General features: G+C 49.2%; 1 protein-coding gene across 2 annotated transcripts; it reads right to left on the bottom strand.

Annotated features, from left to right (window-relative positions):
• Positions 1-2,790: 2,790 nt before the first annotated feature.
• On the bottom strand, positions 2,791-18,066 carry RD3 (RD3 regulator of GUCY2D). 2 transcript variants are annotated; one of them, XM_066261426.1, is made up of 3 exons: positions 17,859-18,066; positions 6,654-6,964; positions 2,791-4,878 (listed from the first exon to the last, which is right to left on the bottom strand). In XM_066261426.1, the coding sequence occupies exons 2-3, from the start codon at positions 6,947-6,949 to the stop codon at positions 4,581-4,583; spliced, it is 594 nt and encodes a 197-aa protein (XP_066117523.1). In that variant the 5' UTR covers positions 6,950-6,964; positions 17,859-18,066; the 3' UTR covers positions 2,791-4,580. The 2 variants fall into 2 exon arrangements, with proteins under 2 accessions (XP_066117523.1, XP_066117522.1); XM_066261425.1 differs by having other exon boundaries at positions 6,654-6,961.
• Between the last annotated feature and the right edge of the window lie 4,669 nt (positions 18,067-22,735).

Here is a 22,735-nt window from a genome sequence, read left to right as displayed (position 1 = left end):
TTGGAGAGCCATGTGAATATTAAGACAGACAAATTTTACTATGTATTGAATGAAGGCATCCAAAAAACCCAAATATTTTTTATTATCTAATTTTAGAATTCTTGAGATTTTCCTTAAGGTTTTTTTGTTTATTTGTTTGTTTGTTTGTTGTTGTTTTTTTGTATTTTTCTGAAGCTGGAAAGGGGAGAGACAGTCAGACAGACTCCCGCATGCGCCCAACCAGGATCCACCCGGCACGCCCACCAGGGCAGATGCTCTGCCCACCAGGGGGCGATGCTCTGCCCCTCCGGGGCATTGCTCTGCAGCGATCAGAGCCACTCTAGCGCCTGGGGCAGAGGCCAAGGAGCCATCCCCAGCGCCCGGGCCATCTTTGCTCCAATGGAGCCTTGGCTGCGGGAGGGGAAGAGAGAGACAGAGAGGAAGGAGGGGGGGGGAGGGGTGGAGAAGCAAATAGGCGCTTCTCCTATGTGCCCTGGCCGAAAATCGTACCTGGGTCCCCCGTACACCAAGCCGACGCTCTACCACTGAGCCAACCAGCCAGGGCTCTTAAGGTTTTTTGGATAACTTTTAGTCACAGTGTTTTATTTCTAAATGGCAGGAAATGAGAGGGTTTTAGGTGGTTATGTGCAAGCATGTTTGAGAAAATAAGACACATGGAGGTGGACAGTATTTTTAATCAAATGAAAAGTCAAATTAGATATATAGTCATCGATTTTTAACATTACTTTGAAGTAGTAAATAAAGAATCTTTGTTGTTGTTGGAAGAATTTTAATCAAATGAATATAACAAAGATCTGGATAAGGAGTGTCCTTAGGCTAATTCACAGAATTAATTATCATTCATGTGCAGTCATTAACTTACTACATATTAATACCAATGTTTCATAAGCACTCTAAGTTTAAACCAGTGAATTTCAGCCTTTGTTTCTCACACATTCATAAACTAATTACTAAAGAAAAAGGGGCCCTGACCTCTTCTTCCTTAGTAACTCATTTATTTGTGCCATGAGATGAAAATGGTTGTATTTAGTCAGGGGCACTGACCTTAATAATTAGTGTGTGTTTGTGCCATGGAAAAAAAAGGTTGAAAATCACTGGTTTAAACAATACTTTATTGTGGAATTAAATTAATACAACATGAATAAAAATAAAACAGATTATAACTTTTTGTCAATGTGTGGGGCTTGGTTGGATCCTCCTTTAAAGAAATACACTGCAAAAACTCTTTGTTGGGAATAAATTTGAACATGGACTGGGTATTAGATAATATTATGGAATTACTGTTAATATTGTTGGGAGTGTAGTGACCAGAGGAAATGTCCTTGTTCCTTTGCAGTGCATACTAAGTATTCAGGGTTGCAATGTCTTGATGTCTTGTTTAAAACACTTTACAAAAAAAGAAATAAAGCAAATATGGCAAAATGTTAATAACTATTAATGAAATAAATAAAATTAAATAGAACGAAATAAAATGTAACCATTGAGCAGCCCAACCTCACTGGTTCCCTCTAGTGGCTAGTGGTGTTGAGGTGCGTGCTAACAGACGGTTTGGGGAGTCTTGAACAGCCCCAACCCCACCCCTTCAACTGCCAATAGCTGTTCTCACACCCTCACAAGGAGCCTCTTAAACTGTTTTTTTCTTTTATATGTTTGTTGAGTTTTTAAAGTAGAAATTGAAGCATAGATTATTACTCCCTTTGATGACCTAAATCTCACAGGTTTGATTCCCAGTTGGGGTTCACTGCAGTAGGACAACCCTTGTCTGAGGCTGGGGGGTTCTTGCATCTTGACTGAGGTAAGCTGGGAAGACTTTCATGGATGGCCAGTTACTTCAACTTAAAAAACAACACAACACTGAGAGCTTCAGGTCTTCTTTTTCTTTGGGGAGAAAAGGTGCATGTAGGGTAGTGGGGAAGGAAAACATTAGACGTTCTTTCTCTTTTTAAAAAAATTTATTGATTGATTGTTAGAGAGAGAAGAAGAGAGAGACACACAGAGAGAGAAACAAGGATTTGCTGTTCCAATTATCCACCCTGTCATTGGTTGATTTCTTGTATGTGTCCTGACTGGAGGTGGAACCTGCAACCTGGGCATGTCGGGACCATGCTCTAACAGACTGAGCTACCTGCAGACATTTCCTTAACTGACCTCCTCTGAGCCCCCACCAGGGGGCTCCTGCTGACATTCCATTTGCTCCTGCTGGTCCACATCCAGGGGACCCAGAAAGCTCACAGCTAGTAGACCCTTTTCTGATTTTTTCCCAAAACTTCTGCTTCTGCCAACCGAGTTGTCTACTTACCAAAGGTCACTTGTTAGTCCTAAAACTTGTTTGTACCCGTTCTTTTTTTGTTTTGTTTTTCAGGGACAGAAAGAGTCAGAGAGAGGGATAGACAGGGACAGACAGACAGGAACGGAGAGAGATGAGAAGCATCAATCATCAGTTTTTCGTTGCGAGACCTTAGTTGTTCATTGATTGCTTTCTCATATGTGCCTTGACTGAGGACCTTCAGCAGACCGAGTAACCCCTTGCTCAAGCCAGCAACCTTGGGTCCAAGCTGGTGAGCTTTTGCTCAAACCAAATGAGCCCACGCTCAAGCTGGCGACCTCGGGATTTGAACCTGAGTCCTCTGCATCCCAGTCCGACGCTCTATCCACTGTGCCACCGCCTGGTCAGGCTCTTATTTTTATGATTAAAGGACACACAACCCAATAAAACTTACGTGTACACTCCCATTGGACAACCCACACATGTCACACACACACACAAAGTGAACACAGTTTGGACCAACATTAAAAGTTTGGCAGTTAAATGAACTTTTTAATGTCTTAACATAAAATATGTAAGATGGTTAACATGTATACTTTGATTGAAATGATTCTCAACATTTACCAGTTATGTGAAGGAGCTCAGCACAGCATCTTGACAGTGTTGGATGAGAAGTTTTTCATCATCCTATGATACTCTGTCTAGATTTGAGTGAAAATAATTCAAATCAGATCCTTAAAAAAAATTTTCCCCACTGAGCTTGATGAGGGACTATATGGATTTTCCCCTGCTGACTTTTCATCTCCTGGCATTTAATTTCCATTAATATTAAGGTCCACTTGCACTTTCTGAGTTTGTAGGGAAAACTGGGGACAGACACGCTTCCCACCCATCCTCCCACAACCCACTTCAGCCTAGAATGTGTGGGGAGGCTACCAGGCCTTCTGGGCTCACTGTGGGTGATCCACACAAGTGGGTGGCTCATCATCAAGATCTAACCCAGGGGTCGAGAAACTATGGCTCGTGAGCCAGATATGGCTCTTTTGATGGCTGCATCTGGCTCGCAGACAAATCTTTAATAAAAAATAATAATAACGTTAAAAATATAAAACATTCTCATGTATTACAATCTATTCATTTCCTACCACTCAAGTTCATGGTTGCAGGTGGTTGGAGCCAATCACAGCTGTCCTCTGGGACAACACCAAATTTTTATTGGATAATGCGTAAAGTACACGGGTCACTGTATGGCTCTCACAGAATTACATTTTAAAATATGTGGCATTCATGGCTCTCTCAGCAAAAAAGTTTCCCAACCACTGATCTACACTGTAGGGAGGCTCTTCTAAAACATTTCAGGTACCCTGAGCTCAGATCAGGATTTGAGCACTACAGTCCCTGAGGAAAGCCAAAGAGCAGGCATGACCAGGTTCAGAAGGTAGTCTGGGATCAGAGACCCGGACTCTTCAAAGCGGCTAGTTGGAAGGCCTTGAAGCTTAGCTTCTGGAAGGAGCTGCTGTGCACTGGTCTCCTCTCAAGTGATGACACCATGGGATGGGTGACAGCAATCTACCTCTGCCCAGGCTACCTCTCTTGAAGGGCAACTTAGACCCCCATGCCAATGCCAAGGTAAGATATAGGTCAGACCACAGGCAGGTGCAGATGTAGTCCTTGGACCTGTCCTAGGACTCAAGGACTCAGGGACAGACTGCATACAGGAACAATCTCACCACCCCTTGGGATTTGGACACAGTCTAAGGTGAAGCTTCAGTTTCTTCATTCACGAATCAGGAGAGTGGACCTAGCGATCTCTGTGGCCCCTTGCAGCTCTGCTCACCCCAGAGGCTGTGACCCACTTGCAGTAGTGAGAACAGCCAGTCACCAACAGAGAATGAACACCACCCAACAGGTCCCTCATCATTACCCAGGGAGAAGGGGATGAAGGGGACAACCCTGAACGTGAGGTGAGGACTCAGGTTTTGGCAAAAAGGCAGGGCAACTCTTCCCCTTCTAGACAGAAGGAGAAGACAGATGGGGCTGAGGTCTGTCTGCCAAGACTGAATCAGAGAGGCTGGGGGCGCTACTCCAGTGACTGGCGCGGGGGAGGGAGGGCCCTGGTGCAGCCCCAAGCCCTGCCTCTGGGCCCTGCGGCGGTGGGAGGCGGTGGGGTTCCTTCCATCTCACAGGAGTGTCTTGGGATGGGGCTGTGTCTGGCCTGCTGGCCTGGGACAGGGGGAGGTTCCAGGACCTGGGATGGTCACAGGCCTTTCATGCCCTCCCACCGGTGGCTCCGTCCCCGGCAGGGGCAGGCGGGTCAGTCCTGTTTGGATGCCCGGAACTCGGGCATGCTCCAGGTCCGGGGCGGCGGCCGCATGTCCCGCTCCACGTCCTCCGAGACAGTTCGGATGTCGCTGGCGAAGGGCGAGATGCGCGCGCGGGTCTTGAAGGTGGCCAGCGCCAGGCCGCCGCGGGGCCGCAGGTTCCACTGCCGAGTCAGCTTGTGGGCCGCCTCCTCCTGCTTCATCCTCTCCAGGACTTCCTGCAGCACCGAGCGGAAGAGCCGGGACACGTCCTGCACCTCGGGCTCCTGCTCCGCCATCAGCTGCCGGAACCTGCATGGGTGGGTGGGGTGGTCACCTGCTCGTGGCACGTGGCCCCACGCACTGCCATGTGCACCCCCAGAGGTCAAGTCCCAAGTCCTCCACTTCCCCTCTTCTCCTGAAATAAATCAGGAGTCACTCCACCTCCTTATTGCTCCAGCCCATCCTGAGTTCAAGTCCCAGCTCTGCCGCTTCTGGCCTCCAGGAACCTCAGCTTCGTCAACTGGCATCATAGCCACCTTTTTGAAAGGTTTAATGAGCTAATATATGACAAAATGTTGGCACTTACCTCAGGTTATCCCTGTCAGTGTAGTAAGGGGAGCCCACTGCCATCACCAATGGGTGTGAGCTTTCATGCTAACCCCCCTCCCTCACACTGTCCCCACTGGCCCGAGTGGTCCTTGGTCTGAAATGCATATCTGACTAGGTCACTGCCCCGAGGTACTCCTTCCACAGCTCCATGGCTGTTTGGCCATGCACACCGGGTCCCCTGCTGTGCCCCCAGTTTGTGGGCCAGCCAGGAAGAATCCCATGTGTCCTCCTTCACCCCAACCCCCACCCCGGCTCTGGCTCCAGGTCCTCCTGGTTCCCTGTGGTTTCCCAAGCTGGGTTCTCTGCTTAAAATGCCTTAGCGAGAGCTCAAAAATGAATGATAGTCACCAAGCCCGTTTACTACGTAGGTTCCTCCACCAAACTGAGAGTCAGGATTGCTCAAACTTTTCAGCAGCGACAGGAGGCAGGAAATGTAACAAGATAATCATTACCATATGTATGTCCCCCGCCTTCCCGTCATTTATGAGGTGTACTTTGCCAGATTAGATTTTTTAACCAGCACTAGCCCCCCATGACTCACCCTGTCCCTGTCCCCCTGTTCCCAGGGCGCTTCTGGAACTAGGTACTTTTTGGGGTGGGAGGGCTTCCATGAGAAAAGTGGAAGAGGGTAAGATTCTCAGCCCAGAGGAAGAAGCGGGAGAGAGTTAACAAGATGACAAAATCCAAAGGAGTGAGGAGAGAACTGGAGCAGAAGTTTTAAAATAAGGGGCATTTCAGTGAAAGAGATGTACAACAGATACATACATTGGTTAAAGATGGGTGAGAGAGGATTTTGGGAGGCTAAGAGAGATCTAAAGATGTTTTATTGTGATCTATATATCTTAACTAGTGTTGTTTCTTTTGAAATTATTTTTAGTTGTTGGATTATGCTTGTTTGACTTCAACATGAATCTGTCTGATACTGGGCTATGTAGGTCACAGGTTTATTCAGGTTACATTTATATTCAGGCGCATTATTGTATCCAAGCTCTTAATGTTCATGCCCTCAGTTCTGACCCTTCTCCCTCCCCACATACACATGTGCACACACACATGTGCGTGCACACACACGCAGCCTAGGGAAGCTAGTGTGAAATATTACAGGATAACTGTTATTTGGGAAAACTCAAAGGAGATGGAAGATGAACTAAAGGAGAAGGAACTAGCTTGCTAAAATCCAGGACAGTAACAATCAGGACAAGGAGATCAGAAAGTTCAAAGGCCTGGGATTCTCTCTTGTCAAAACTCAGGAGCCTGGATGTAGGAGCCGCCCCTGCCTCCCTCTGAGCCCCGGGCGTGGCCTGATGTTCTGAGGCCTCTTTCAGACTCCTCCTCCTGCCTCGTTCCTTCTACAGACGACTGAGTCATCCAGGCCCCTGGCTCTGATCCTGGTAACCTCAGGCCCTGCCGCTGCAGCCACCCTCCCTAGAGCCTGCAGCCCACCAGCTGGTCCCCTTGCCAGGGCCGTGGGTTACCTGAGGATAGCGGGGCCACAGTAGGACGGGTGGATCTTGGTGCAGACATCCTCTAGCTGCAGCCGCTCACTGGGGCTGAGGTCATAGGTGGCCCGGGGCGTGCTGGCCAGCCAGCTGTAGTCCACTCCAGTGCAGATCTTCCTGACCTCGTGGCTGCGCTCCCACTGTTGCCTCTCGGCCTCGCGCATCTGCCCTGACAGCTCCATCATGAGTGTCTCCAGCACCATCTCCGCTGGGCTCCGGGACGACAGCCGGGGCAGGGCCTCGTTCCACCGGAACCACGAGATGAGGGACATGACCCCCAGGCCCTGCTGAGACAGGGCAGAGTGTGTGTATCTTCCTGGGGCCTCTCTGTCAGTTAGGGTGGGGAGAACAAGGAGGAGGAAGGAGAGCTGGGACCTGAGTAAGAAGACTCGCTCCTTCCTCACAGCTGAGTAGCCTCCAGTAAGTTGCTTAACCTCTCTGAGCTATGATTTCTAATTCTGTAAGAGAAGATAGAGATGTTGTGAGAAACAGTTGTGCATAAACTTGGGATGCTCTAAACACAACATAAAAGAACGATACGCTCATGGTTGTAACAGTCCCTAACCATCCAGATGATTGAGCCCAGAGAAACTGCCTATAGTCCTGCTAACTCCAAAGAAGGAAACCTGCCTATGGCTGAGCACAATCTTATTCCTATGACTGAAAGGGGAAAATGCAGACACACAGTACAGATGCTTAGATCCTATGTCAACCTGTCAGGACAATACCCTAAGTTTCCAAGTGTCCCAGCCTGCTGCTGAAGGAAGCTTAGAATGGGGTCAACATTGCCCTGTAAAAACACAACTTACCCACCATTTACCATTCATTGACTCAGAAGCATTAATCAAGCACTGTGTACACATCTGCGGAGGAGCACAGTGGGAAAGCATGTCGGGGCCCTGCTCTTTCACGATACAGGGCGTGGTGAGTAAAAACCATAACCTCAGTGGAAAGAAGGAAACATGACTGGTGAAGCAGAGGGTCGGCACCGATGGAGGAAGGGAAGGAGGGGCTCTAGATGAAGAAAGGGACCACAGAAGGCTTTGTGGGTGAGAGCAGCGTGAAGGGTGAGTGTGGGCTTCAGACACATGAGCTGATGGAGAAGGTGTCCCACATGGAGGACCCAGACCTGGTGTGCAAGGATCGGCAGATGTGAGAACGGGGACCTAACTCATCATCATATTCCCACAGAGCCCTGCTCAGTACAGGCTTGGTGACTGACTGACTAGATGGATGAATGGATGAATGGATGAATGGATGAATGGATGAACGAGCTGCCATGCCCCGTTGCCCATCAGGGTTTGGACCTCCAACAATGGTGCAGGTAAGTGCCATTCCTAGACTAAAACCTGAAGTGGATCTTTGAGATGCCCCTCCTCCCTTTCAATGCCCTCTCCACTCCAGGGAGCTCCCCCTCCATGAACCATTGGTCCTCTTCTTGCCTAGACCTTCCTGAGCAGAGTAAAGAGACTCGGTGAACTCAGTTTCAGCAACACGGCTGTGAGGTCCGTGTCCCCTCCTGAGGACAAGCACACTTTTAGGCAGCCCTCCCCCCACCCTGCACCCACAATGCTTAGCCCAGAGAAATGAATTGTTGAGGCTGGAGAACGAGACACAAATGGGAAAATTATTATGGGGTAGAAATAGCCTTCCAAAGTGGTTTAAATCAAATTTTCTACCTACACACAGACTCTTGAATAATCAATTCTCTTAGCAATCATCAAAATTAGGGAATCAAAAACTTTTTTCCTCCACTCAGTCTGAGCCTATCACTACCAGGGGCCTCAGATTTCATTCAGAGTCCTTCCTGGGAGATTGGGAGGGAAAACCAACCATCAGCCCCTGCTCTTGGTGTTGGGGGCAGGTAGGTCCTATTCTTCTCAATCTTTAATTGCTTCATGTGTCAGAATACTGAGCCTGGCCAGTGGCACAGTGAAGTGGGTGGTGAGGGGGTGTACTGTGTCCCCTCCCCACCAGAACCTCTGCCTGAGACCGAGGGATTCGATCACTTCGGGCAAAGGGAGACCTTGTAACTGAACATACTACCTTCCCTGCAGTGTTTGTGTTTTTAAAAGTATATGGGTCAGGTTGAGGCCTAACCCCAGAAGGTATCATTTCAGACATTCATTCAACCCTACTGAAGGGTACTCCAAACATGTATGGGTCAATAGTTCCCGCAGGGTTAGTGACTGCGCTGGCCCATTTCCCAGCTCCATGCCTCCATCAGTGTCCTTCCCATTGCCTAGACCAGTGATAGTTAACCTGGTCCCTACCGCCCACTAGTGGGTGTTCCAGCTTTCATGATGGGCGGTAGTGGAGCAACCAGAGTATAAATAAAAAGATAGATTTAACTATAGTAAGTTGTTTTATAAAGATTTATTCTGCCAAACTTAGTGAAAATCCGACAGAAAGTACTTGGTAAGTAATTATTATTATATGCTTTAACTTGCTGTAACTCTGCTTTATAAATTTTATAAAGTAAAGTTACTTTCCTACTTTATAAATCACCATTACTGTGGAACCGGTGGGCGGTTAGAAAATTTTACTGCTAACAGAGATACAAAAGTGGGTGGTAGGTATAAAAAGGTTGACTACCCCTGGCCTAGACACTTAGTTCTAGGGTCAGCTCCCCTCTGATGCCTTTTCTGACCCTCCTCACAGGCAGTGTGACAGCTCTCTACCTTGTACCCTGACCGCACTCTGCACAGACATTTTTCATAGTACCAGGAACAGTTTACGGAGCGTGGCTATCTTCCTCCCTTGACACTGTGTGTCACATGTGGGCAAAGACCATGCTTTATTCACCTTTGCATCCTTGGTGTTTGGTACACAGGGCAGTAGGTGCTTAATACATGTCAAACAAATAAGTGAGTGAATGAATGCATAAACAAAAGAATGAATAAGTGAACGAAGGAATGAATAAATGATGCTTAAGTCATTACAGATGCATTAAGGAGCAAGATCCACAGATATGACCTACCCCAAATAAGAGGGCATTAGTCAGAGGTCACAAGAAGGACAATCTCTCCCTATCACTCGGAGATCCCTCCAAGGTCCTGGGAAAATCTGACAACAGCCAGGGCACCCCGTTTGTGCACCTGTCACAGAATTGAGTTTCTATGGTTCTATCCTTAGGGTGGACTTCAGGATTGTAACATTTCTGCAAGTATTAACTGAGGATGAGATATTGGTCTGAAGAGCGGTGGGGCCAGAGGACTCATGGGATTCCCCTGCCAGAATGGTTCCTACTGCTCCTCCCCACCGAGCCTCACCCTGAGCAGCCTCTAAACCTGGCCTTGACCTTGTTCCCAGGAATGCTTCTTTGGTTGGCTTCTCTCAACCCCAATGTGCCCTCCAAGACCACCAGGACACACTGCCACTGGCATCTGCATGCTGGGCACCCAACCCTTGAGCTTCACTAGCCTGGAAGATGACCGAGTGAGGAAGAGACTGGTGAGGCTCAAAGCAGAAAGATGCAGTGCTCTTGAATGATCTGTTATAACCTGCCATGTACCAGTGGACAGGAGCTCCCTCAGCTACCTGCCACCTCACCGACTGGTTAGCATAAGTCCCAACCTCTGAGGCTTCTCAGTGCAACTCCACTGACCACTCTTTCCTGGGAAAATGCTGTCTCCATGGTTCCCATTAGACCATAGTCCTTGGTCTACCTCCTCTCATGGTCCACCTCCTGCCCTGATCTGCCTCCTGCCTTGGTTTACCTCTTGGAGACTCCCTCTCAGCACCCTTGTGGGCACCCGTCCCCTAGCCTTCTGTGGACTGTGGCTGTTCCCTGGACCTTTGTCCATGGCTGTCTCCTCATTTCAATCATTCTCATCCTTTCACACATTTCCAATTACAACCTCAATGTTGTCTCCTGAGCTCCAGATCAGGTTGTCCAGATGCCTTCTGGCTTCTCCCTTGCAAGTTCTACTCCCTTGCAAGTTCTGAGCTCTCCACCTCTCTCCCCATTGCTGCGGTTTCTCCTGGGTCCCCAGCTTGTTGGCAGGTATAACCTAGTTGTGCAAACTGACGCCCTATCCTTGGCTTGTCCCTTTGCCTCATTGTCAAATTCTATATCCAATTCCAGTTGATGTTCCCTAATTTAAATATTATGAGTCTCCCAAATCTGTTCACTGTCTCTCCTTCCATTAGTTTAAGTCTTGACTATCTGCCAGAAATAGTATATAGCTGCTGCCTCCTAGCTGGCAACTCAGGACTAATCCTCTGATCCAATCTTCATTTCTTTATTATGGTAAAAAAATAAAATAAAATAAAAATAATATAAAATCTACTATCTTAAGTATTTTAAGTGTACAGAGCAGTAGTGTTAACTATATGCATGCTGTTGTGCAACAGGTCTTAAAGCTTTTCATTGCAAAACCGAAACCCATTGAACAATAATTTCCACTCTATTTTTGTAAGTGTGATCTTTCTAAAGCAAAAATTTGATCATGCCACTGTTTTGTTTTCATTAGATTCCAGAGCACAATGCACGGGTCTGTGAACTGTATAAGGACCTATGGGGAAAAGGTTCATTGGTTTCAAAACAGAAATAGAAGCCCTGGCTGGATAGCACAGTTGGTTATAGTATCGTCTTGATATGCAAAGGTTGCAGGTTCAATCCCTGGTCAGGTATGTACAGGTACAGGTTGATGTTTTTGTCTCCTCTTTCTCTCTTTCTTTCTCTCTAAAATTAATGAATAAATTAAAAAAATAGAAATAGTAATTTACAAAAATAAAATTAGTAATAATTCCAAATCAAAGTTGTAAATCTCCTTTCTCATTTTTTTTTTCTTTTTTGTATTTTTCTGAAGCTGGAAACGGGGAGGCAGTCAGACAGACTCCCACATGCGCCCGACTGGGATCCACCTGGCACGCCCACCAGGGGGCGATGCTCTGCCCATCCGGGGCGTCGCTCTGTTGTGACCAGAGCCAGTCTAGCGCCTGAGGCAGAGGCCATGGAGCCATCCCCAGCACCCAGGCCAACTCTGCTCCAATGGAGCCTCGGCTGTGGGAGGGGAAGAGAGATACAGAGAAGAAGGAGAAGGGGAGGGGTGGAGAAGCAGATGGGCGCCTCTCCTGTGTGCCTTGGCCAGGAATTGAACCAGGGACTTCCGCACGCCAGGCTGATGCTCTACCACTGAGCAAACCGGCCAGGGCCTTTCCTTTCTCATTTTTTATTTAAAAAGACTTGTAATGTGGATTCATTTTATGATGTTTGATACGGTATGGAGTGGGGTCACCGGATGTGATTAGGATCTGTGAAGGTTTTTAAATCATCCTATATTAAAGCCCTCAGATGCTTAGATTTTCAGTGGTTCCCAATTGTCTTTGAGATTAAACTGCATCCCTTCATGTGGATCCAAGGCCACTTACCATGTGGCCTTTCTTTAGTCTTCAGCTTCATCGCTCGCCAAATGCCCCCTCTGTCCGGGTCCTTCCCTAGTACCTTCTCCCAAACCCCCACCCCCGCCTCTATTCCCCTTCTATTTCCTTTAGGCCTTTACACATCCCTAAAACCCTTCTGATCTCCTCAATTCCTAAGTAATCCTACCCCAGCCTTTAGCACACACTCTGCCCCCTTTAGCAGACTTTCTGATGCTCCCTGACCAGATTTTGGTGCCGTGTCCCTCTACTCCCAGGCCCTCTGGGCTTACCCCATCCCGGCAGTCACAGCGAACCAGATTACCTGGTGTCCTCCTTCTCCAGACTGAGTGAGAAACAGGTCTTATGTGTCATCCTACCCAGGGCCCACCCAACAGAGGGTCTTGACCTTCAGCAAGTGCCATGTGTGTGTGTGTGTGTGTGTGTGTGTGTGTGTGTGGCCTAGAAGTCTACCTAGGGAGTCCCTTCACACTGCAACATTTCTTACCCTTCTTAAGATCCATTTTGAGAGATCCATATTTGGGTCAAGCATTATCTCCTTAAAAAACCTTTTTTCCTTCTTAATGTAGATTTGCATTTGAGCTGAAAGGAGGTAGCAAGGGAATGGCGTGGCAACAGAGGACCCTCCTGTGGCCGAGAGAAGTAGAGAAGAAAGGGGAGGTGGGAGTCACTGAAGACACATTTGTCTCCATGACAAATCAGTCCACAAATATCCACATCAGGGCCACTCTGGGGAGGGCCACACCACACATTTGCAGGACACTGAGCAGTGCTCAAATGGAAGGTCATACAACATATGTTTAAATATTTGTAAACTTCAATTAAGCTAAAAACTACAGTGTGTCTATAAAGTCATGGTGCACTTTTGACTGGTCACAGGAAAGCAACAAAAGACGATAGAAATGTGAAATCTGCAGCAAATAAAAGGAAAACCCTCCCAGTTTCTGTAGGATGATGTGGCAGCATGTGCGCATGCGCAGATGATGACATAACACCGTGTATACAGCGGAGCAGCCCACAGCCATGCCAGTTGAGATGTGGACAGTACAGAGGAAAGTTCAGTGTGTCCTGTGGCTTGCTAAATTCGAATCCGTGACCAAAATGCAAGATACTGGTGCATTTATAATAAAGCGCCACCACATAGGAATAACATTACTCGGTGGGATGAGCAGTTGAAGGAAACCGGCAATTTGGTAGAGAAACCTCGTTCTGGTAGGCCATCAGTCAGTGACGAGTCTGTAGAGGCTATGTGGGATAGCTACCTAAGGAGCCCTAATAAATCTGTACGTGAGCCCACATCAAACTGCACTGAATAGGTATGAAACTGGGAGAGTTTTTCTTTTATTTGGTGCAGATTTCACATTTCTATCGTCTTTTGTTGCTTTCCTGTGACCAGTCAAAAGTGCACCATGACTTTACAGACACACTGTATTAAATAAAATATGTACTAATTCCTTCCTTGTCAGTATAATTTTATAACAACTTGGAGGGTCATGTTTAAACTAAGCGTTCTTGGCCTTCTTAGAGTTCTTCGCTGGCATGTGATAGCATGGGTTAAACCAGCGCCCGGCCCTCGGCCTGCCCCTCTTCTCTTCTCATGTGAAGGGTGCTGTAGACACACGGGACACTCCAGCCTCCACGTCCAAGGCTCATCCACTATTCTAGCGGCAGCTACCTCTTCAATCCCCTCAGGCTTGTCCACACTGGTGATGCCATCTACCTTCAGGAGGCTGGGCCCGTGGAGGACCCTACACAGGCTCTGAAGTGCGCAGGCAACTCTCTAGAAAGAGGTTTCCAGATCTCGGTCCTAAGGCCTGATCTAGAGGGGAAGTGACCTCAGAACAGGCACATCTCCTTGATCTCCCAGACTCTTCATCACAAGTGGCACTCAGCCAGAAGAATGCCAGAGTGTCACCTGGGGCAGGGGCCTGCTTCTCAGGGTTTAAGGCTGTGTCCCTGACCTGAGCTGGCCTCTAGAGACAGGTGCTCAACCCGCATCAGACGACAGGGACTGGGTGGGGCGATCCCACATGATTCCTGGGTTTGGTGGCTCTTAGTTTCTCTGGCCTAGGTGGTGGGGTCTTATGCGGGCCAGGGCATGTTCTGAAGTTTCTCATCCCAACACCCCATTCTCTCTACTTCCAACCCTGGCCAGAGCTGGAGGCTTTGACAGAGACAGGGTTTCCATCCAGCTATTTCTGTCTCTGATGCCAGCTGTTCTCCCAGGAGGCTCTTCAGGAGGTCTGATTATGTTCTTAAGGACAAAGGAGGGAGGAGGAGAGAAGGAGGGAGAACAGGGCAGAGAGGCGGGGCCAGCCAGCCGGACTACAGGGGTGGCTGGTTTATCCCAGGGCCTCCCCAGGACCTGACCCACAGCTGAGACCCAGTGTGAGTTTGAATAGTGGCTGAATATCTCGGGAAGAAGATGAGGTGATAAGAGCACCAACTTCAAGGTACTGTGAAGATCAAATGATAATGTTTGTGTAAGTGCTAAATAAACTGATGAGGTCTGTGACTGTCCCTCAGTGTAGGGATTCTTGCACTGGGGCCCACAAGCTTAATTCAGAGCTCTATGAACTCAGAGTGGGAACAAAGCCCACGTTTATTTCCACTGACTGACTGAACTGCAATAGTTCCGTCCCAGGTGGAATGTGGTCCCAGACCAGAGCTGTATCAGTTTACATCCCCAACAGCAGTGAGTGAGAGTTCGCTTATCTTCACAGCCTCTCCAACACTTGGTGTCACCTGTCGTGTTGATAATAGCCATTCTAACAGGTGTGAGGTGGTATCTCCTTGCAGTTTTGATTTTCAGCAAAATGTTCCTAAATGCATAAAATTAAGTTTATAAGATTACAAAAGAAACCAGCTGTACTGAAATGCAGCTATGGTCCTTTTTTAAAAAATAATTTGAAATATAGTAATATATGTGCCTGTCCATCATGTAAAATAATAAAGTCTGGTGGCAGATCAAATCTAACAAATACCTAGTAGTGATGAGCTTACGTGATGTTTGAAGAATAACAGCATTGTGAGAGTATCTGTGACCTCTGCCGGAGATAGAGTCACAGGGGTGAAGACAGCCACTATGGAAAGCAATATGGAGGCTCCTTAAAAAATTAAGAATAGACTTACCACATGACCCATTAATCTCTCTTCTGTGTATCAACCTAAAAACTAAAAAACACTTATTTGCAAAGATATATACACCCCTATGTTCACTGCAGCACTACTCATGGTGGCCAAGACATGGAAACAACCTTAATGTTCGATGATAGAGGATTGGATAACAAAGATGTGGTATGTATATACTATGAAATATTACTCAGCCATAAGAAAATATGAAATATTGCCATTTGCAACAACATGGATAGACCTTGGGAATATTATGCTAAGTGAAATAAATCAGGCAGACAAAGCTAAGAACCACATGATTTCACTCATATGTGGAATATAAAACTGAAACTCCTCGACACAGACAACAGTGTGGTGGTTACCAGACAAAAGAGGGTGGGGGTGATAAAGGGTAAAGGGGGCCATATACAGGGTGACAGAAGATGATATGACTTTGGGTGGTGGACACACAATACAATATACAGATCATTTATCATAGAAATTTATACTTGAAATCTACTATGTAATTTTATTAACCAACGTCATCTCAATAAATTTAATTTAAAAAAAAGAAACATTTTGCTGAGAATGTGTCCACAGGCTTCCAAAGGAATCTATGGCACAAAAAGTAAGGGACCTCCTGGCTTGGTGAAGCGTGCTCCCAAACCTGTGCCTGGCCTTGGCCCAACCCTGACTTCTGGCAGAACTGAGCACCCCCTGCTCCCCATGAAGGGAGGCTCACGGGTAAAGCCTCAGTTTACCCAGCACCAGGAAGAAAGCCCTCACTGGTTTAGTCTCTGCCCTTTGGCGGCACCCAGCAAACCCTTTCTCTTTCCTTCTCTGCTCTTCCCCCTCCTCCTTCCCCCTCCTCCTCCTTCTCCCTTCTCCTCCTTCCCCCTCCTCCTCCTTCTCCCTCCTCCTCCTTCCCCCTCCCCCTTCCTCCCCCCTCCTTGCCCCTTCTGCCCTCACACTCTCCAAGTCTCCCTTCAGCCTATTTTTGAACATCCCCTGAGGATAATGTCTTTTCTGTGGCTCCCCAAGAGAAGCTACCACCAGCTGTGGCTCATTAGATACTTAGATACACTAGAAAAACCACCTCTGTGACTCAAGGCCAAGAAGAGCCTGGTTCTAGGCAGCGAGCAGTGGGAAGGGGACCAGGGATAGCTCAGTGATGGAAACAACATGGGTTGTCCCCCCAGAGTTGGAAGCCAGGTTCTGAGTCCCTCGCAGGAGGAGTACTCCTCTGAGTACCGAGGCCACCAGCCCCGGCCAGCTAAAGACAATACAGGCCCTGCCAGGAAGCTGTTTTCTTGGTAAAAAGGGAGCCCCATCCGGGCTCCACCTATGAGTCTGGGCTCTAACAACTGAGCTGGGCGGCTCCTAGCTGGGGTGCAGGGTTGTATTGTATGGTCCCCAGGACCATGAGCACCCAGGCTGTCCCAAGGAGCCTGCTGCTTCTCTGAGCAGGCAGGGTGGCTCTGCTGCAGCTGGCCCAGGGTCTGGACAGAGGCCTTGAGCAGGTGCCGAGAGTAGGTGCCCCCCTCTCTGAGTGACCGTCCTCCCAGCCCTGTTTTCGCCAAGGTCCAAAACCAACTTCACAGATTGCATATTGACTTTTTTTTCTTTGGCATCACGAAAAAATAATAGAAAACAATCACCAAAAAGGGTGTGACTCAGTCTGACCTGTGGGCCTCAGCCCACCTGACAAACCCCTGCTCATCGTTTACCCGCTTCAAACGTCAGCAGCTCCCTCAGCCCGCCCCTCACTGCCCCTATCTCCGCCCCTCACTGCCCCTATCTCCATGGCGTCCGGGACAGTCATGTTGCTCACTTTTGTGATTATTTTCCTCTCTCCCCACCCAGCTGTGTGCTTTGTGAGGGCACGAGCTGAATTTGCTGAATCTGCTGGCCTGTGGTAGGTACCTGATGGGTGGTTCCTGAACAAATGAATGAATGAATGGCATTCTTCCTCCTTCTGAGGCACAGGTGCAGCCAGGAGGGGGCAGGTGCTCAGATCCTGCAGACCACAGTTGGGGGGAGCTGATCCCCAAGACACTCTATCCTACCCCATAGTCACAGCTCAGACTTCCCTTCCCAACTCGATCCTCTCCATGGGGCCCAGCCAGCACCACTCTGCTGGGCCCGCTCTCCTGGGCGTGTGTGTTACTGGGACTCACAGACAGCCCTGTGGCTCGGGGACGGAGGCCAGCACATCATCCATTTGACCTGGTCCCAAGACTCTGCACCATGTGTTTTGCAGGTGCTCAAGTCACAGCTCTCAGATTGCTGAGAGAATCTGTGATGTGAGCTTCTTCCCCTCTCTTCCTCTGCCTGCATCCTCCCCACAGAAGCAGAAGAGAAAGTGCCGGGGCTGGGTCCTCCCAGACAGATGGCTGGTTCCAGAGCAGACAAGAGCGCTGGCCTCCCACGGGTCCATAAAGCGGGAGCAGGCTGCAGTCAGAGGACACTGCAGCCACCCACTCTCATGGGCTGAGGGCTGACCGGGCCTCCCTGTGGCCATCTGGCCCTGGACTCAGACTGCTCAGTAGTCTGTCCCCAGCCGGCCACAGCTCCGAAGCCACCCCTCCCAGCTCCAGGTTTGCCGGGCCTCTGCTCTAACTTCTAAAAGCACGACTGCTCTCAGGGCATCGAAGCCACTGTCTCCTGGGTAGGTGACCGTCTTACCTGGCTTTCTGAGGTCAGCCTCTACCGAGTGGAAAAGCCCAGCGGGGGTCCTGCTTTCTGCCTCCCAGTCTGGGAGGACAGAGTGTCTGGATCTTCCAGGGAAGAGCAGAAAGTTCAGCAGCCAAGAGAGGGCAGGGCAGAGAGACGGCTACGTCCTAAGGGTCCCTTCTGAGGCTGGCTGCGGCGTCTTGCTTTCTGTCTTGCAGAAGCTGTGCTGGGAAAAGACGCCACAGACCTGAGGAGCTGCCCAGCAGGTGTCTGCGGACCGCGGTGCAGCGTGAGCTGTCCCAGGCGGTGGCCACAGCGCCTCCAGGGAATGATGAACCGGCTGGCGTTTCCTGATCTGCGTTGCCCTGGAGACCCGCCTAAGCCTCTTTTACCTTGAGCGGAGCCGTATTATCTGTGGAAGGAGCTGCCCGGCCTGACGCAGACACCTGAGAAGACCTAAGTGCTGAGAGGGGCCCGGGTCCAGATGGCATTCTCGGCCCTTCCCTCCCCCAGCTGGCTTAGGCTCAGGGCGGCACAAGCTGGGGAGCAAGACCATGCTCACTGCACCCGCTGCAGAGCCCTCGGGGACCTGCTGTGGGCGGATGTTTCCAGCAACTTGGTGGAGATCACCTCTTCCCACCTCTCCCTCCACCAGGAAAGAGCTGGGAGATTCTGGGTACCCAGGGCAACGGCCTTAAAAGATGTGTCTTTGGCCCTGGCCGATTGGCTCAGTGGTAGAGCGTAGGCCTGGCGTGCGGGGGACCCGGGTTCGATTCCTGGCCAGGGCACATAGGAGAAGCGCCCATTTGCTTCTCCACCCCCCCCCCTTCCTCTCTGTCTCTCTCTTCCCTCCTGCAGCCAAGGCTCCATTGGAGCAAAGATGGCCCGGGCGCTGGGGATGGCTCCTTGGCCTCTGCCCCAGGCGCTAGAGTGGCTCTGGTCGTGGCAGAGCGACACCCCGGAGGGGCAGAGCATCGCCCCCTGGTGGGCAGAGCGTCGCCCCTGGTGGGCATGCCGGGTGGATCCCGGTCGGGCGCATGCCGGAGTCTGTCTGACTGTCTCTCCCCGTTTCCAGCTTCAGAAAAATACCAAAAAAAAAAAAAAAAAGATGTGTCTTCACCCTTGCCTCACACATCCTGAGCTGTCCTGTTTGCTAATCAAAATTTTCTGCTTCCCTCAAGACAAGCTTGAGTGCAGAAAGTTCCTTGGACCCTCTGGAGGTGGGGCGAGCCCGAGGGAGCAGTCCAGGCAGAAGAGGAACCTCGGACTGGGAATTCGAGGTGACACGTGGAACGGGCAGGAGCCTTCTGTTGCTGTCTGCCATCCCACACTCACGTCTGGTTCTCTTGCTTGTCTTCGTGCTCCGGACACTGTGTCACTCACAGACTATTCTGACTATGGCCACCAGTGAGCCAGCCTGCACCTAACAGACTTTGGTGGCACTAAGACAGGTGCCTGCTGCCTCATGAGAGACACTGGAGGATGCACTGGCCACTAAGCTGCATTATAATAAACCTCAGGAGGTGCTGTACCAGGTACCAGGTGATGGAGCGACTTCTGAGCACATCTAGTCTTGATTGCGTTGAAAATAAAGCAAAAGCATAGCCCAGAAGAAATTAAACTGCGTTTGATGAGCTCACTCAGCTTACCCACCTGCCTGCCTGTCTGTTTTGATTTCCCCCCTGGGTGATATGCCACTTTGCACTTGCTCTGCAGCTGGTCCCATTAGGCTATCTGGTCTCCCTCATCTTCTCAAGCAGGGGTCTTGAGCCCGGAGCCAGGTCAGACACTTCTCTTGACCAGGTCACAGCACAACAGTCCCAAGGACTGGGAGGGTTACTGGAGGATGGGAGACTACCACATTTTGAGCAGCTGAAGCTGACCTCCTCAGACCCGTGGTCCCCAAGTGGCTTCCACCCCAAGGCCAGCTAAGGCTGGAGCAGCTAAATCCCCTAGAGCAGGTGACTGCTGGTCCTCACCTCTGAGCATCTCACCGCCAACTGGGCACTTCCCCAGGGGCAGAAATCCCAAGGCATTTCTGTGCTGGTGGGACCAGAAGGCTCTGCCCCCCCCCTTGGGAAAGTGGCTCAAAATGACATGAGAAGGGGCCAGTGACCAAGTCACACACCCCTTTATGCAGCACACACATCTAGAGCACTCTTCCGTATAGGCACAATGCTAGGAGCTGGCTGAGGCCGGGTGATGTCACTCCCCTCCTCTCTCCACACTTCCCAGCCAAACTGCCTCCATGAGACGGGTCAGACAAGCCGGAGATGGAAATCTTGCAGAAGAGTGGAGAGCAGGGACGGTATTAGCGTTCAGAGTATTAGTGTTCAGGCTGTACAGTCTTCGGTCTACTACTGACTGTTCTGTTTGAATGAAAAAGAAATCATTCCTTTTCTACAGCCATGCATTAGTCTGAATACCTCACCCTCAAACACACACACTGTTACATAAAGGAGATCTTCTGGGTCACATTCTAGGCCAGCAAGAGAAGATTCCTTTGCGACTATGTGCCAGGACAAAGCTGAGCCTCAGACACCTGGCCTGTAACTCTGGGGCACAGATGACCAGGTTTTTGCATCCTCCCTCCCAACACAGAAGGCTGCTTCCAGGGACTTTTCAGTGGCGCCTGTGACCTGGAGAGGGGTTCACTCCCACCCTCTGTCCCTCCCCTGCCTGCTGCCCCAGTACCATAACTCAGAGAGGGCTTGCTGTTTGTGTTGATTGCTAATTTATTTTCATTCATTGGCCTACAGAAGCTTGTGATTATCCATGCTGAGTGTGAACTTGCACCAGAGAGAGAAGGTGGGGGTTGTTTTCCTCTCATCTGGCATCAGTGGAAGCTACCAGAGCAGAGGTAAATGTACAGCAACCATCTAGATGGAAAAAGACCAGCGAGGCCCGTGACACTGCCTCACAGATGGCATTTGATGAATAAGCTGGAGCTGTGGAATTATGAAGCTGTGGGGTGCAAGGCTAGATTAAAAGCTGTGAGGAGATTGGACAAGAGCCCCAACCCCCATATAGAGGTGCCCCTCCTGTTTCTTCCTCCCTGGCTTCCTTTCGGGGCGGGGGGAGACCGTTCAGACTCTTTCTAACCACTCGGTCACACACTGGGTTTTTCAAGTCCTGCAGAAGTTCTGTGGAGTCCAAATCCTGCAAGATTGAATTAAACAGACGTGATATTCACAGGTATAGACCGGACTTGCGTTTCTTCATCCTTCTCTCCGGGTCACCCTCTTTCCACTCCAGGGGCATATGTCCTTCTCCAGGTAAAGGAAGCCTTGATCTGACTACCCGAAAAATGAGAGTGCTCTCCTTCCTCCCAGCTGGCTTGCTCAAGCCCCTGCTCTGTCTTTCTCTCTTTCCAGCTCAACTAAAGAGAACCAAGGAAAGAGAAATGATACTTTCTCATTCATTCATTCACGAAGTGTTTATTGGCCGCCTGCTCTGTGCTGGACAGCACCTTGCTGTCCTATTTCCACAGAATGCACTCAACTGCAGAGTTCTTTTAAGTTCTGCTTAGGGGGTTGACAGATTGATCTGAGAGCCTGTGGCAAAAACGGCTAGTTTTCCACCAAAGATTGATGGCCCCCTTTCGGAGTGTAGACATGTTTCTGGGAAGCAGCTATGCAACCAGGGACTTCATTACCCAGCCTTCCTCGCTTCCAAGTTGGGTCATGTGACGGTGCAATGTAGTAGAAGGGATGTGTGCCACTGTAACACCCCACTTGTAGAAATCTCCCCTGTAGTTCTCCACCTGGAGAATGGTGGAGTCACAATTTTGAAAGGGCCATGTCTCTAAATTACCACGTGGAAGACTGCCCATCAATCACCCATGTTGAACTCTAAAATGTGTAAGAAAGGTATTGGGCAGAGCCACTACAGTTTGGGGTTTTCCTGTTATAGCAGCAGGTACTACCCTCCTTCGTGAGAAGGGAGGGGTGTGGAGCCTCTCTGCCCTCCCCTTAGTTCCTGAGATCAGAGCTCGTCCCAGCATGTCCCCTCCCAGGCTTTTCATCTTCATCCCAGAGAAATGAGTTACTTCACCCCATTCTGTCTCATGACTGCACACATAATGCACACTCCGTGCCAAATATCCTCCCCCCTGGAGAAGTCTTGCTTATCCCAAAGAGCTTAGCGCTAGGGGTGGACCTCCGTGACATTTTCTATCTCCTCAGTGGCACCCTCCTCTCCACTCTCTGAAGATTCATTCTTACTCCTGGACATACAGCCGATCCTCATTACTCCAGATTCCATCTTTTCCTAATTGGCCTGCTCACTAAAATTTATTTGTAATCCCAACATCAATAGTCATGGCACTTCAGTGGTCTCTCCAGACATGTACAAAGCATTGAAAGATTTGACGTGCTCAGCAAGCACGTTCCCACCTGAGGTCGAACAAGCTGCCCCTCTGCCTTCGTGGTTCAGCTCTCACACTGTAGACAAGTGTCCTTTGACTGGTCCAGTTAGTGCTCACACTTCTTGTACGTCGTGTACTTTTGCTGGTGATGTCACTGTTTAGAATGCCACCCAACGGTAGAGTGGACATGTTCCTAAGCACAACAAGACTATGATGGGCCTGACAGAGAAAATACGTGTGTTACGTGAGCCTAGGGCAAGTATGAGTTATAGAGCTGTTGGCTGTGAGCTCAATGTTATGAATTAACAATATATATGAGTAAGGTGTCTTTAAACAGAAACACACATAAAACAAGGTTAGGTATTGATCAGTTGACAAAAATGTCATGAACAGAGGCTTGTAGGAATTTAATTCTGTATTTCTTCTAGGAGCAACGGTTCGGTATGTGCTTATTCTATGTTTATAGCAACTTTGAGAACATTACTGCAGATAATGAGAATCAGCTGTGCTTCATACTGTTTCC

Source organism: Saccopteryx bilineata, chromosome 2 (assembly GCF_036850765.1).
Source record: "Saccopteryx bilineata isolate mSacBil1 chromosome 2, mSacBil1_pri_phased_curated, whole genome shotgun sequence".
Lineage (NCBI taxonomy): Eukaryota > Metazoa > Chordata > Mammalia > Chiroptera > Emballonuridae > Saccopteryx > Saccopteryx bilineata.
This window is presented reverse-complemented; position numbering and strand designations above follow the sequence as displayed.